The sequence below is a fragment of the Phasianus colchicus genome, chromosome 8 (genome assembly GCF_987193195.1).
Source record: "Phasianus colchicus chromosome 8, bPhaCol1.hap1.1, whole genome shotgun sequence".
NCBI lineage: Eukaryota > Metazoa > Chordata > Aves > Galliformes > Phasianidae > Phasianus > Phasianus colchicus.
The window spans coordinates 16,606,458-16,619,787 of record NC_143443.1 but is presented as its reverse complement, the minus strand read 5'-3'; the positions used below and the strand labels follow the sequence as shown (position 1 = coordinate 16,619,787).

Genomic DNA, 13,330 nt, shown 5'->3' with positions numbered 1-13,330 from the left:
TGCTGATGTTAACCCAGGGAACACTGAGGAAAGGGCACACTCATCCATGAGAAGTAAATCTGGAAGATTATTTTGTAAGACAAAGGGCTGGGAGATCATATTTTCCTACAAACGGCACAACGAGGCATTAGCTGTTACAAGTGTTACAGCTTTTTAATATTTGAGTTCTGCCTGCACAATGTCTTCCATTTTTACCTGCAATCAGTGACATTAAGCTTCATTTTATTCAGACGCCAGTGGGTTTGCAAGGACACGGCGCTGCCGCGTTACAAGTGCTCACACATCGAGCACAGCAGCAGCCAGGTACGGCCAGGAAAACAAAAAAATGAAAGAAAAGCCAGGAGTCATAGCTAAGCTGCCGTCGCTTTGCACGGCCGAATGGCACCCCGGCACAGCTCGCCGCCTGCACTCAGCTCCGCCGCCATCCCGGCTCGGCACTCACCGACCGCCGGGAGCCGCAGCCGCGCCCCGCAGCGCCCAGCCCTGCGCGGGGCCGCGCCGCCACCTGGCGGGGACGTGCGGGGCTGCCTCTGCTCGCACGGCTGGGGGCGAGGGGACGGAGAAAGGCTGCCCAGAAGCACTGGATATATTGTAATTCTAGAGAATAAAAAACAAGGAGGCAGAAGCCCTCCAAACCCTAAAAACCTCACCTCATATCCACTGGGCAAGCAAATGTCCTGAAACAAAAAGCCCATGGTTTATACTTTCCATTTAGCAAATTTTCCTTCATTGAATCATGCAATCGTTGAGGTGGGAAAGGCCAATAAGTTTATTCAGTCCAACCTTCCACCCATGTGACCATTTTAGATCATGCCACTCAGTATCACATCCATCTTTTTCTCCAACACCTCCAGGGGCAGCGGCTTCACCAATTCAGCAGTCTGTTCCAGTGCTTTACCACTGTCTGTCAACAGGTTTTTCCTAATGTCCAACTTCAACCTCCCCCAGTGCAACTTGAAGCCATTCCCTCTCTTCCACAATTTAAGAATTTCCACATTAGCCTGAGCCAATTATATTGTACCGCTGGGGGGTTTCCTAGCATGTTTTTGGTGTTGTTGTTTTAATCCTACTTATTTCTGTATCTGTCCTTTGTTCAGTAGGTATCTCTGTAATGCTATAATATGATGGAAAGTACAGCAATAGCAGATGGGAACAATTCTAGCTGCAGCAAATGAGAACAAACCCAAATGCTGCAGGTGTGGACAGAAAAACAAAGGAAGAAGAGCTACTTACCTTTGAAAGGCTTCCATTAGGCAAAGATCTCCAGTGACAAACCCTCACCTCCACTGCCAACCCTCAGATAAGGTCTGTAAGGGGTGGATCCTGGTTCCACCCTTTCCATCACTCAGATGCATTACATGCACCTGAGCTCCCCAGGGTTGGCCCTGCCTTCCACCAGGTGCTCAATCAGTGCTTGAGGCCATGACTCAGCCTTTCCATTACACTCCCTATTTTCTCATCTTCAGCAATTTTGAAGTCCTAGCCACTAAAGTCTCTGTGTGCCAACTTGTGTACATTTCTCTATATTAAATTTTCACTGCAAGTTATTCTGTGAAGTTATTTGTTTTCAAGCTTGGATTTCTGTATTTCTACATAGCAGCTAATAAGCACACAACAGTCTCCATTGCACTGTTTTCTGAACACCTGATGACAGCTTCCATTACAGCTAACTTTAAAGTAAGTACATGCAGCTAGCACCATACCTTGTCATTTTTTTGTAGCATTGTGATTTCCATACTAGCATCAACCTCAGTAGTTCCCCACATCAGTACGGGCTCTCTGATACTTGAAGTAGCCCCATGAAACTTTACAGAAAAGTGAGGAAAGATTTGAACTCCTTCTGCTAACATGAAGACAAATCAACAAATGCATTACACTAGAAATTAGGCTGCCAACAATAGTCTTTCATCTACTGGCAATCACAAACGCACAGGAAGCAGATGAGTATCTAAGACACTCCAACAAGTGGAGTGACTAAGAGAGACTACTACTTATTTTTAACTTAAAGTCAAGCAACTAGATTAAAAACAAACAAAAAATAACAGAAGAATACTGCCCACATTGGAGCCCTGGAAAAAAAAAAAAGGTAGACCACACAAACCCTTGTAGCAACTGGACAGCTCAATACAATGGGAAAGGCACTACAGCAGAAACACGATGGAAGGACCAGCACAATGTAAAGGTATGATAAAGGAAGAAGAACGCTTACCTGTAACAGAAGATCACAGCTTCACAGGGGAAAGCTTCACCAAGGAGAAATCTCCAGAAAGAGACCCTTCCCCAGTGCCAGTCAGCCCTTAAATGAGGTCTAAGAGAGGTGCAGCCAGGCTCCACCCCTTCTGGTCTCACAGCTGAATTGCCTTCGCCTGTGCTCCCAGAGCTGACCCCTTCCTTTCCCCAGGTGCTCAATCAGTGGTTCAGGCCATGACCCAACAGTTACCATACAGTCCTGAAAAACACAGATAACCAACAGACAACTAAAGTGTTGGCAACATGACCATAAGTAATGGCAAAGAGTGAGTTCCACAAACACAGTGAAAGCTAGAGACACAGACCTGATGTTCCAAGCAGGAAGAGACTTCCATCCTTTAATCCCAAGAGATTCAGAAAATCAGTCTTGCTATTCTCTTTTTCCTAATTAAGATTGACTACATGAAATGCACGTCAAATTCAGTGACTGACTTTTCCCTTGGCAAAAATAAATGAAAGCCTGTCCTAATTTTGTAGGCACAACAGAAAATTATTATTTGAATAATGGAAACAATAATATCAGTTCTAATTCCATGAAAGAAATCAGATAAAATTATATCCTGAAATGAGAAATCAAATAAATTCTAACTATTTTATTTTACCTGTAATGCAATGCAAGATTTTTAATGCAGTGCAAGTTTTTTTGCCTTTCAACAAGAAATGATGTTTCTTCCAGTAACACAAACAAGATGAGATGATAGCTACTGGTATAGAAATTCTATGTCACTGTGAAAATGCAGCTGACATAACAGCACATGCAAAAATAATGATTCAGTCACATGTAAGAACCGTAAAGAGAAATCATACAAAAGCAGGGCTAGAAGGTCAATTACATTCATTGTCAAAATCAGATGCAGGGAAGCCAAGCAAGGGAAAGTGGAAAATCAGAAGGTATCACGTTGATCCACGTTCAAGTGACATTGCATCTTTTGTTTCTCCTGCAGGCAGGCAGATCTCACTGTGATGGGGTGATACACAAACATCTTATGGCTGTGCAGAGATGAACACCAAGTTTTCAACAATGGGCACTATCAATATGTGCCACTGATAATCACTCTCCCCTAACAGTAAACTGATCATTTGTGGAGGAATACTAATTGTGAAGATCTCTACTTTTCATTAGTAAAAGCAAGGAAAAAATAGCTTGAACACATTTGCACGATGCCCAATGGATTTTTTTTACTCCTTAGATGACAAGATGTATACAATTTTTGTATAAGGAAGTCTCTGCACTGATCTGTGACTCCTGAGGTAGAGGCTACCCACCCTCCCTCATTACATGCACTCACCAGCATGGTGCTCAGCAGCCTGATGTCAGTTAATTAAAAGAAGGGAGTCACAGCTGCTGGTTTCAAATCACAACTGCAGCTCCACATTAAGCTGCCCAGTTTTAAAGGTGGCAACACAAAGCTGGAACGAACAGATCGTAAAATGCCTTGCTGAATGTGCAGCTGACCGTGCCACGTCAAGCAGCAAAGCTAGTTCGATGCAAACAGAGGTAAGATCAAGCGTCTACTTTCTAACAAGCACTCCTCACACATTAGACTTCACAGTGACACATCAAAGCTCCAGGAGCAGAAACATCCTAAAGCCTTACGCAGTTTGAGCCAGACACACCCATAGGAAAGGAAGGAGGGATGGTGAAAGCCTACAAGTAGGAGAGCCGGTTTTTACTGGTAAGCACAGCAGGAAACGCTTTTATGAACAGATAAAGCCAGCCTATGTTCCTATGCACTCTCCAGTGTAGCTTTGACACGTTCCCCAGTTAGATAAGAAAGGAATTGGGGCACGTGGGGAGAGAGCATTTTTGTTGCATTGTGCTGCTCCCAATGGGCTCAGGAGCCGATCGTCAGAGATTGACAGCCCTTCCTGGCTGATGCCATTAACCCATCAGCTAACGAAGCGGACAGGACTCTAAAACCCTGCAAACTTTCGCGTTCTATACAGCGCGGGGCTTAGTTGCTGTGAAAGAGCCGGAAACCAAAAAGCAAACATTTCAAAGACACTTGAAGCTCTCGCTGTTTATCGGACATTAAAAACTACAGTGAAAAAGTTCTGAACGGAGACAGTCACACGTTTGTTATTTATGATGGGGGCAAGAGAAGGGAAACGGGAGCGCCAGAGGAGCCTCGTCTCCAGACCGCCGAGTACGAGCGCGCAAGGCGGACCCCGCCGACACAGCGCAGCTCCGAGGCTGCCCTCCGGCCACACCGCCCGCCAGCACGGCTCTCGCTCTGACAGACAGGAGTTAACAGCAGCGCCAGCCAATGAGAGAGCGGACGGGCACGGAGGCGGAGCGTGCGAGGACCCAATGGAAGAACTGCCCGGCCCCGAGAGGGTGGGAACAAAGTTAAGCTGCAGTCACCGGCGGCGTGCTCTACCCCAATCGGAGCGTGGGCCCCGATCGCTCTGTCCGGATTGGTTAACGGATGGCATGGCGGGCCTTAGCTCTTTCTTTCACCCAATGGGAAGGCGGCGGAGCGTGACAGGCGTTCCGATTAGCCAATTATCGTCGGCTCGGTCTCGTACCCCTCTCTCTTCGCAAAATGGCGGCTCCGGCTCCAGCTGCGGCTGCGGCCCCTCCCGCGGCCGCCCCGGCTCCCAGCCCGACCGCCGCTCCCGCTACGCCGACGGCGGGCGCGCCCCCCTCCGCCGCGCCCCCTCCGCCCGCCGCCCCGGCGGCACCGCCACCCGCCGCGCCGCTGTCCGCCGCGCTCTCGGGTCCCTTCCCCGGCGGCCGCGTGGTGCGGCTGCACCCGGTCGTGCTCGCCTCCATCGTGGACAGCTTCGAGCGGCGCAACGAGGGCGCGGCGCGGGTCATCGGGACGCTGCTGGGTAAGAGCCGCGGAGCCGGGGGCGGGCGGCACGCCGCCCCCACGCCGCCCCGCTAACCGCTGTCGTCCTCGCAGGCACCGTGGACAAGCACTCGGTGGAGGTCACCAACTGCTTCTCCGTCCCGCACAACGAGTCCGAGGATGAGGTACGGCCACGCGGCCACGCGGCCGGGGCTCTGGAGGGGGCTGGGGGCTGTCGGCTGTCCCGGCGGCGCTTCGTCCCGCGCTGCCCTCCGCCCGGGTGTCGGCGCTCCTGCACCGGCTGACTCGGCTGTGTCCCCTTTGCCAGGTGGCTGTTGATATGGAGTTTGCCAAAAACATGTACGAGCTGCACAAAAAGGTGTCTCCCAGCGAGATCATCTTGGGCTGGTAAGTTCTCCGTCCACAAAGAAGTGCGGGCAGTTGTGTAGGTCCCTCAGAATACCTGACATGTATCACTGTTGACACAGGCTGAGAAACAGAAGCAGCAGTGAGCTCTAGCAACTCTTGTTGCAGTTCTGAAAGTGCTGTCATTCAGGGTAGGAAGAGATGCTACTGCAGACTTAGAGCAGTTTTGGTTAGTCTAGAAGAGCTATCACACACAAGAAGGTTAGGAAATGCTTGCATGGATCTATCTGTTTGAATGTAGCCAGTGGTGATACAATCTGTAAGATAACTGATGGGAAGGAGAGCACAAAAGAACCAGAGGCCTGGTGGGAAATCAGTCTTGTTAGCTTGAGCACGCAGGTATTCTCTGAGGAAAGGTGGAAGTACTTGTGCTGGGGTGTTATAGGGAAAGAACTCGTCTGTGTACGGATAGCTGGCTTTGTTTGTCTTTTGGCATCCTCTTTGGCTCTTTTCTGTGGAACAAAATCGTGTAAGTGCAGAACTCTTGGCTTCCTTAACAACCTCCAGTGGCATAGCAAAGTGCAGTTCTCATGACTTTCTCGCTTTCCTGTGCATGCAGGAAGTTAATTGCATAGCAATTGAAGGAGCTAGATGAACAAGCCCTGCCTCCTGCACAGAGGTGTTTCATTTGTTTAAGATCTACTTTGCTGGTCCAAATTTGCTTGGCGTGCTTTGATTTACAAGGAAATAAAGATTTGGTCCAGAGCATAGTGACAAAAAACTGACTGTTGGGTGTCTGGCAACTGTTATCGTTCTTTGTGACAGTAATACAACACTGACCCTATGCATGGGCCAATTTTGGGCATGTGTGTCCTTAGCCTATAATTCTAGGAGATCCATAAGACTACACATGCCCCACTTGAAATACTAGTCTTTACTATGCGTCTGCAGCTCAGTTCTTGGACTTTAGGGTTTTAGAATACAACCCTGTTAAATACCAACAAATGCTAGGCATTAACGTTAGAAGAATGATCTTTCAACATTTGCTTTATTCAAGGTACGCAACAGGTCACGACATCACAGAACATTCTGTCCTGATCCACGAGTACTACAGCCGGGAGGCACACAATCCAATCCACCTCACTGTGGACACAAGTCTCCAGAATTCACGCATGAGTATTAAAGCCTATGTCAGGTACTCTGGGACAGGGACTGTCTGAGTTACTAACAGACATTGTATCAGGATAACAAGGAACGTAGCAGGCTATAGTGTCCCATTTTGGACAGTATTGTGTGATATCTGAACCACATCTGTGAGCCAGAGATCAGAGCATTCTTCCTACCAGAATGTTTTGACCATTGGCACATAAGTTGAAAGCCTTAACCTTCCATAAGCTGGTTTCTCACTGGGGGTGAGGAACTGGCTTAATTAACCTCAACAGTGTTCAGAAGATCTTTGCGATGCTTCACGGGAATAGCATAGCTAGCATCAATGTTATACTAACTTCCATCATACTGTCTGAATGCTAGTCTTTACTCACTGCATCTTAGTGCTCAGCAATTTACTTATACAGGTCATACTATTAGCACACTCAGAACATAATTGAAAGAGTGACTTCTAGGTCAGTCTTTCTTCCCCTCCTCCACTTCCATTTTTATTAATTGATAACGGAGATAAAATATAGAGAAATGAAACTATTCTGCTTCACCTCACTGTTCTTTCCAGTGGTTGCTGAAGAGTTCTCCTCCTTCCAGAATGAAGCCCCAGTCTTTGTAGCAGAAATCATACTGCTTCCTGACCGTGCATCTTCAAAACGGAAACTGTTCTGCGACATCTTGTATGCTGGAAGCATAAATGAACTTCAGATAGAATCATTTAATTTACAGAGGACCTTTAAAGGTCATCAAGTCCAGCTCCCCTGTAATGAACAGTGGCACCTGCAGCTTGGTGATGTTGCTCAGAGCCCTGTCCAGCCTGACCTTGAATGTCTCCAGGGGTGGAACATCCACCACCTCTGTGGGCAATCTGTGCCAGTGCCTCACCACCCTTATTTTAAAAAAACATTGTCTTTTTGTCCAGTCTAAATCTTCCCTCCTTTAGTTTGAAACCATTTCCCCTGGTCCTGTCACAATGGACTCTGCTAAAGAATCTGCCCCCTTCCTTCATATAGCTCCCCTTTACATATTGAAAGGCTGCTCTCAGAGCCTTCCCTTCTTCAGGCTGAACAGCCCCAGCTCTCTCAGCCTGTCCTCGCAGGAGAGGTGTTTCATCCCTTTTTTTTTTTGTGGCCCTCCTCTGGATGCATTCTAATAGGTCCATGTCTATCCTGAGGACTCTACATTTGGATGCAGGACTCCAGGTGAGGCCTCACCAGAGCAGAGGGGCAGGATCACCTCCCTCTCCCTGCTGGCCACACTTTTTTTGATGCAGCCCAGGATACAGTTGGCTCTCTGGGCTGTGAGGCACATTGCTGGCTCATGTCCAGCTTACCATCCGCCAGTTCCCACAGGTCCTTTTTGGCAGGGCTGTGCTCCATCCTTACATCTCCCAGGTTATACTGATAGCAGGGGTTGTCACGACCTGGGTGTAAGACTTTGCACTTATTAAACCACATGAAGTTTACCTGGGCCCACTGTTTGAGCCTGTCTATCTATGAATGGCATTCCATCTCTCAGGCATGTCAGCCACACCAAGAAGACAGTACTCAACTCATCCTGCACTCATACTGATAAATGTCAGACCAGCTAGGAATATTTTTGGATGAAAATTTACAGTTAATAATATGCCTATATTGATTTCCTGTCCTCAGTTATATATGGTCTTAATATTGCTGATTTTAGTGAGAATGAGTAATCTACTCATATTCACACTCTAGTGCTAATAGAGATCATTGAGATGGAAAGAAATTATTTATTTCCTTTCAGATATGTCCATGCTGAATTTATGTATTGTTTTCCTAGTGCCCCAATGGGAGTCCCTGGTAAAACTATGGGCGTGATGTTCACACCACTGACAGTGAAGTATGTTTATTACGACACAGAGCGGATAGGAGGTGAATGCTTTCTTCCTATTATGGTTCTAACTATTGTTGTGACACTGTTCAAATGCTGTTTGTTTATTACTCCTGGTAAAATTACCACTCTGTGGGGAACTATACTGTCTCACTGAACCCGATGCTATCCTAAAAAGTCTCAATAAGTTAAAGTTTTAAGCTGCTTTCTGTGTCAGTCAAATTTCTCAGTGATCCTGGTTTTGCTTTCAGTGGATCTCATCATGAAGACCTGCTTTAGCCCTAATCGAGTGATTGGCTTGTCCAGTGACTTACAGCAGGTGGGGTCAGCCTCAGCCAGGATTCAGGACACCTTGGGTATGGTGCTACAGTATGCAGAGGATGTATTGGTAAGGCAAACTTTTTGAGACTGAAGTTTGATATAAGATTATGCATCTTGTTTTTATGGTTTTTTTTTTCTTTTTTTCTGAGTTTTACTCATGCTGAAGTGTGTTTCTTATGAATAGTCTGGAAAAGTGGCTGCTGACAACACCGTTGGGCGTTTCCTGATGGATCTCATTAACCAGGTGCCAAAGATTTCACCAGAGGACTTTGAAACAATGTTGAACAGCAATATTAATGTAAGTTAATTGTCTTATTTCTAAGTGTATTACCAGCAGTTTTGAAAATGCCATACAGACACAATTTTGTTTATGAACAAAACTACCTTTTCATACCAACGCGGTCATAAAAAATACAGCCCTTTCTTGTCTCTAATTTTATGTTTTAAGTGCTGAATGTGGATAAGAGAGCTCACCGTAATTAAAAGCAACGGAAAATGAGAGAATTACTTTAAAAGCACATATGAATTATGCAAGTAATCTGAAAGGCAGCACAGATTCTTCTTTTAGAGTGCTGGGAAAATATCAATTATCAAACTTCATGCAGTATAGGTTTTAAGGAATAACTGGTGACTTTCCCTACTTTCTTTGCTTGATATGAAGTTCAGTCTCATGGCAAAACACTTAAGAGCACAAATGAGGTTTGAGTTTGATTGTGCTACCTTATTTCTGTAACAAATTTTTAGAAAGCTAAGTTTCTGAATCTGTTATTTGCCCTGTTATTTGTCTGCAGGACCACAACTAATTTTTAATTTTGCTTACACCCTTTGACTCTCCTGGTTAATACTGGTGAACTCAAAGTTAAAATTTCACAAGTGCTGTTTCATGTTCCAGGAATACCAAGGCTTTCTTCCTGTGAGGGAAGCATTCCTCAGGGTAGGACTTTCAGGACTAGCAATAGTTCCAGTAGCTGATTGTAAAATGCTTCACAGGCGTTAAAAATTCACATCTCCACAACAGGCTGTCATCTTTGTTAATATTTCTGATGACTGTTTTTTTTTTCTTTTTTTCTCTCAGGACCTTCTGATGGTAACCTACTTGGCAAACCTCACACAGTCACAGATTGCTCTCAATGAAAAACTTCTGAGTTTATAAAGAAACTTCTGCCACCCTACACTTCAAAGAGCCCCAAGAGTGAGCAGATACACACTTTCATGGCGATGTTACAAATTCCCGTGGACCTTAACTTAATTACCTAAACAATTTGGTTTACATCTTCATTTCTACTTCCCTGGAAAATCCCTAACATGGTTTAGGAAATGAATAGGAACTCCTGCAGTTTGGATGAGCCCAGTATTTTAAAATGGAATAAGTGAATCTTTTGTCTTCTGGGTTTATCTGCTTGTGTAATAAAATACAGCTTTAATGTAAGAAATTATTTGAAATAAAGTTCAATTGTATTGGCAAGAATACCTTCTGTTCAGAAGAAGACTGCTCTCATTTATTGTATAATGAATCCTCCTTTGAAAGAATCAGGAAAGAAAACTAGAGTGGATGCAAGTAATCTCAAATTTGGCACCTTTCTTTGCATTTTTCCCCAAAGTTTTAAAGCACACAGATCACGGCACCTTGCATTGCACACAGTACACTTTTCCATGGGGGAACTACAGAATGGCCACTGACCTAAAACTGATGCTGTGTGCATGGTCTTCTCTGATGGGGTGTGAGGCAGCAAACTCCATTTACATTGTGGTATTAGTTCTGTGCATATCTGATCCTTTGGGAAAGGAAATAGAATGGAATTACCCCATTATAAAGAAGGGGTTCAGAGTATTAAACTAGCAACTAAATATGTGGTTGAAAGGGCTTGAAAAGCATTCCTCCTGAAGTTTTCATGTTTGCAAAAGAAGAAAGGTTTCAGTGAATTTTTGAGATTAAAATGTAGATATTGTCAAATAGGGATTTTCTGTTTCATAATGAATTTCAGCTGAAGGAAAGCCAGTTCAAATTGCAACTTTCTACAGTCTCAGCTAGTAATAATTCCTTTGGAAATCTGTTCAGCTGTACTGAGGTTTTCCCTAATGCTAGCAGTATCACTCCTCTTCTACACCATTCACGCTTATGTTCTAACGACCATTTCTGACACTTTCACACACATCTGTTTCAGTAAATGAACTGAAAATGTCATAGAGAGGCCAGCAAAACCAGCATTTCTCTCAAATACCTTTGTGCAAAATTTGCCAGATAATTTCATTCAAGAATGAGAGACAGCTCACATCTCTTTACATCCTGTACTCGTGGTTCCAATGTGGGGAATTCCATGAGCCGTTCAGCACTAAATTCCAAGTTCTGATCACAAGGGCAAGGTGCATAAAAACTGAAGGCACAGCAAAGACTTCATTTCTGAAAGTTATTTGTGAGCATTAAACGTGTTTATGCTCAGCTCCTTTTTGTTAGTCTAATGCTTTGTCACCCCTTCTTTAAACTCAATATTTGGGCTTCAGCTGATTAACTTACATTTTCAGGTCGTGTTCTTTTTAAAATAAGCCTTGAAATAGGTGGAGGAAAAGAGTGAGCAGCAAAGCTAGATGAGCCTTTCTCAACTACTGCAATAAGCAGAGGGAAGAAAAGCACAATATTCTTCTCCTCATTTCTTCATTTCATAATAAATTCTTGCTAATCTCAGGAAATTAATATGTGAGAAGAAAGATCTAATGTAGAAAGATTAAAAGTTTAATAGTTTAGGAAGCTGCTTTGCACAAAATGCAAAGTTTGAGAACATCAATTTGTGATCATGATTACAGAAAATGTATTGTGCAGTTTATCAGTCCTTATAAACACCTGAAGACTAACAATGAAGCACTGTGACTAAGGGAGGTTATGTCTTCCTAAGCAAAAAGATGTACTGCAAAGTAGAGGTATGGTGGACAGTACAGTAACAAACAGAACAAATTGGAGTGGAAAAACAAAGGCTGCCCTCGAGAACTGTATGTTTGATTCCATTCATCTGGTACTGGGTGTATGGTACATTGTAAACCTTGCTCTGACACAAGAATTTTCAAGTTTCCATGGCCACCCTTGTGAAGGACAATGTTGCAAGCAAATTGTAGCATAGTGTATCATTTTGCTTGGCTAAAAAGTAAAGCCTAGGTAAAGCCTAGGCTGTGTCATTATTAGGAGGCTGAAAAAAGAGCCATTTGGAGTTCGAAAATCTAGACAGGAAATCCTAAAGGTCTTCTATTGATCCACTTCATGGGATCTCATATCTAAAAACTTGAAATTGCTTAGGAAAGCTTGGGAGTCGAGAAACATCACCAAGGATTTCAAGCTCTAATTTGCTGTTATTTGTACATCACTGAGATCTTGGATCTATTAAGGGACTTTTTCCTTTTTTGTTTGTTTGTTTAGGGCTCAATACTCCAAACAGCTTTGGCAAAGTCTAGCTTTTAAGAGTCTGAATTAATCATTTTTAAAATAGTCCAGATAGTTCTCCAGGTATGCTTCTATATACAGCATGTATTGTATTATATATATATTAATGCCCTCATAGCTTAGACAGAGCTGACCCTGAGTTGTTATCTGAGCACAAAGTTTTTTCTGAAAACATGTTTTCCTCAGTATACATAATATCCAGAGCAAAGTTTACAGTTACAACTGATTCCCTTGTTCTCTTTGGGTATACTGTGTGCATAGAAAAGTTAGAGAAATACATAAAAACAGCCCACCTTGCTGTGTCAGGCCTTCTCAGACACAGAATCCAAGTCAGCTGCAACATAGGGATGGAGTTTCACCAAAGCATCTCTCGGCAGCATGATGAGGCAAGGCAACCTTGTGTTCACCTCGTTTCCGATGAGCACGGATGGTAACCTCTGACAACCTGCAGTGTAACAAGCACAGTGACATTATGCTTTGCTCTGACTGATTCCTAGTGTAATAAATCTGCTTGTTTGCCTCTTTGAGCAAGAGAGTATAAGCTCCACAAGCACGTGAGAGTACTCTGTGTTGCTTATCAAAACCAGTACTTGCAGGATGAACTTTGTTAAATACAAATATCTTCCTAAAAATTGCAGGAATATTTCTTCACTGATTACAGTTTCAACAATAGAACGTCAGGCTGTGTACCACAATGAAAATTGGAGATATTAATTAGCTTCCCTGTGTGCTCTGTTGTGCTATAAAGCTTGCAGACAACATAAAGGTGATTCTTCAGGAGAACCTTTTGGATAGGCAGTGTGCAACAGCCAGGTTTCTCGTGACTCTGTAAAGTGCTTAGGACTGATGATGTACAACAGAACAATTCTGGTAATGATGGTGACTGTAGGATTAGATTAAGGTCCAAAGAGAGCCTTTGCAGACTGCATTGTGCTAGTGTTAATTTGCTGGCTAAGCTAAAAAGCAATTAAAATTTGTCATTCTAAATTCATGTGACTGAACAAAACAGTTAATACTATGTGGTGTTTCTCTGGGTACCAAAAGAAGTTTGTCTTTCTAGTTTTGGTACATTTAACAGCCACTGTGTTGTTGCCATCTTCTCTGGTTCCCTGTATCCAATAACTCTACCTTAGGAGGAGCTTCCTGAAGTACAATT

At 44.0% G+C, this 13,330-nt stretch overlaps 2 protein-coding genes across 5 annotated transcripts in view; one reads left to right on the top strand and one right to left on the bottom strand.

Annotated features, from left to right (window-relative positions):
• Positions 1–13,330, bottom strand: part of LOC116235098 (uncharacterized) — a 114,871-nt gene that overhangs the window by 91,094 nt on the left and 10,447 nt on the right. Inside the window, exons 5-7 of one of the 4 annotated variants that reach the window (XM_090145080.1) lie at positions 12,468–12,619; positions 7,121–7,254; positions 2,210–2,449 (exon numbers count right to left, since the gene is read on the bottom strand). In XM_090145080.1, coding sequence (XP_090001206.1) covers positions 12,578–12,619 — 42 coding nt within the window. In that variant the 3' untranslated portion in view covers positions 2,210–2,449; positions 7,121–7,254; positions 12,468–12,577. Of the gene's footprint in view, positions 1–2,209; positions 2,450–6,613; positions 7,255–10,303; positions 10,520–12,467; positions 12,620–13,330 lie in introns of those variants that run through there. The other 3 variants (XM_090145077.1, XM_090145078.1, XM_090145079.1) reach the window with 3 other exon arrangements.
• EIF3F (eukaryotic translation initiation factor 3 subunit F) lies at positions 4,782–10,212 on the top strand. The gene is made up of 8 exons (XM_031603049.2): positions 4,782–5,085; positions 5,160–5,230; positions 5,374–5,453; positions 6,469–6,606; positions 8,373–8,464; positions 8,675–8,811; positions 8,929–9,042; positions 9,820–10,212. Exons 1-8 carry the CDS (start codon positions 4,797–4,799, stop codon positions 9,895–9,897), a joined length of 999 nt encoding a protein of 332 aa, XP_031458909.1. The 5' UTR covers positions 4,782–4,796; the 3' UTR covers positions 9,898–10,212.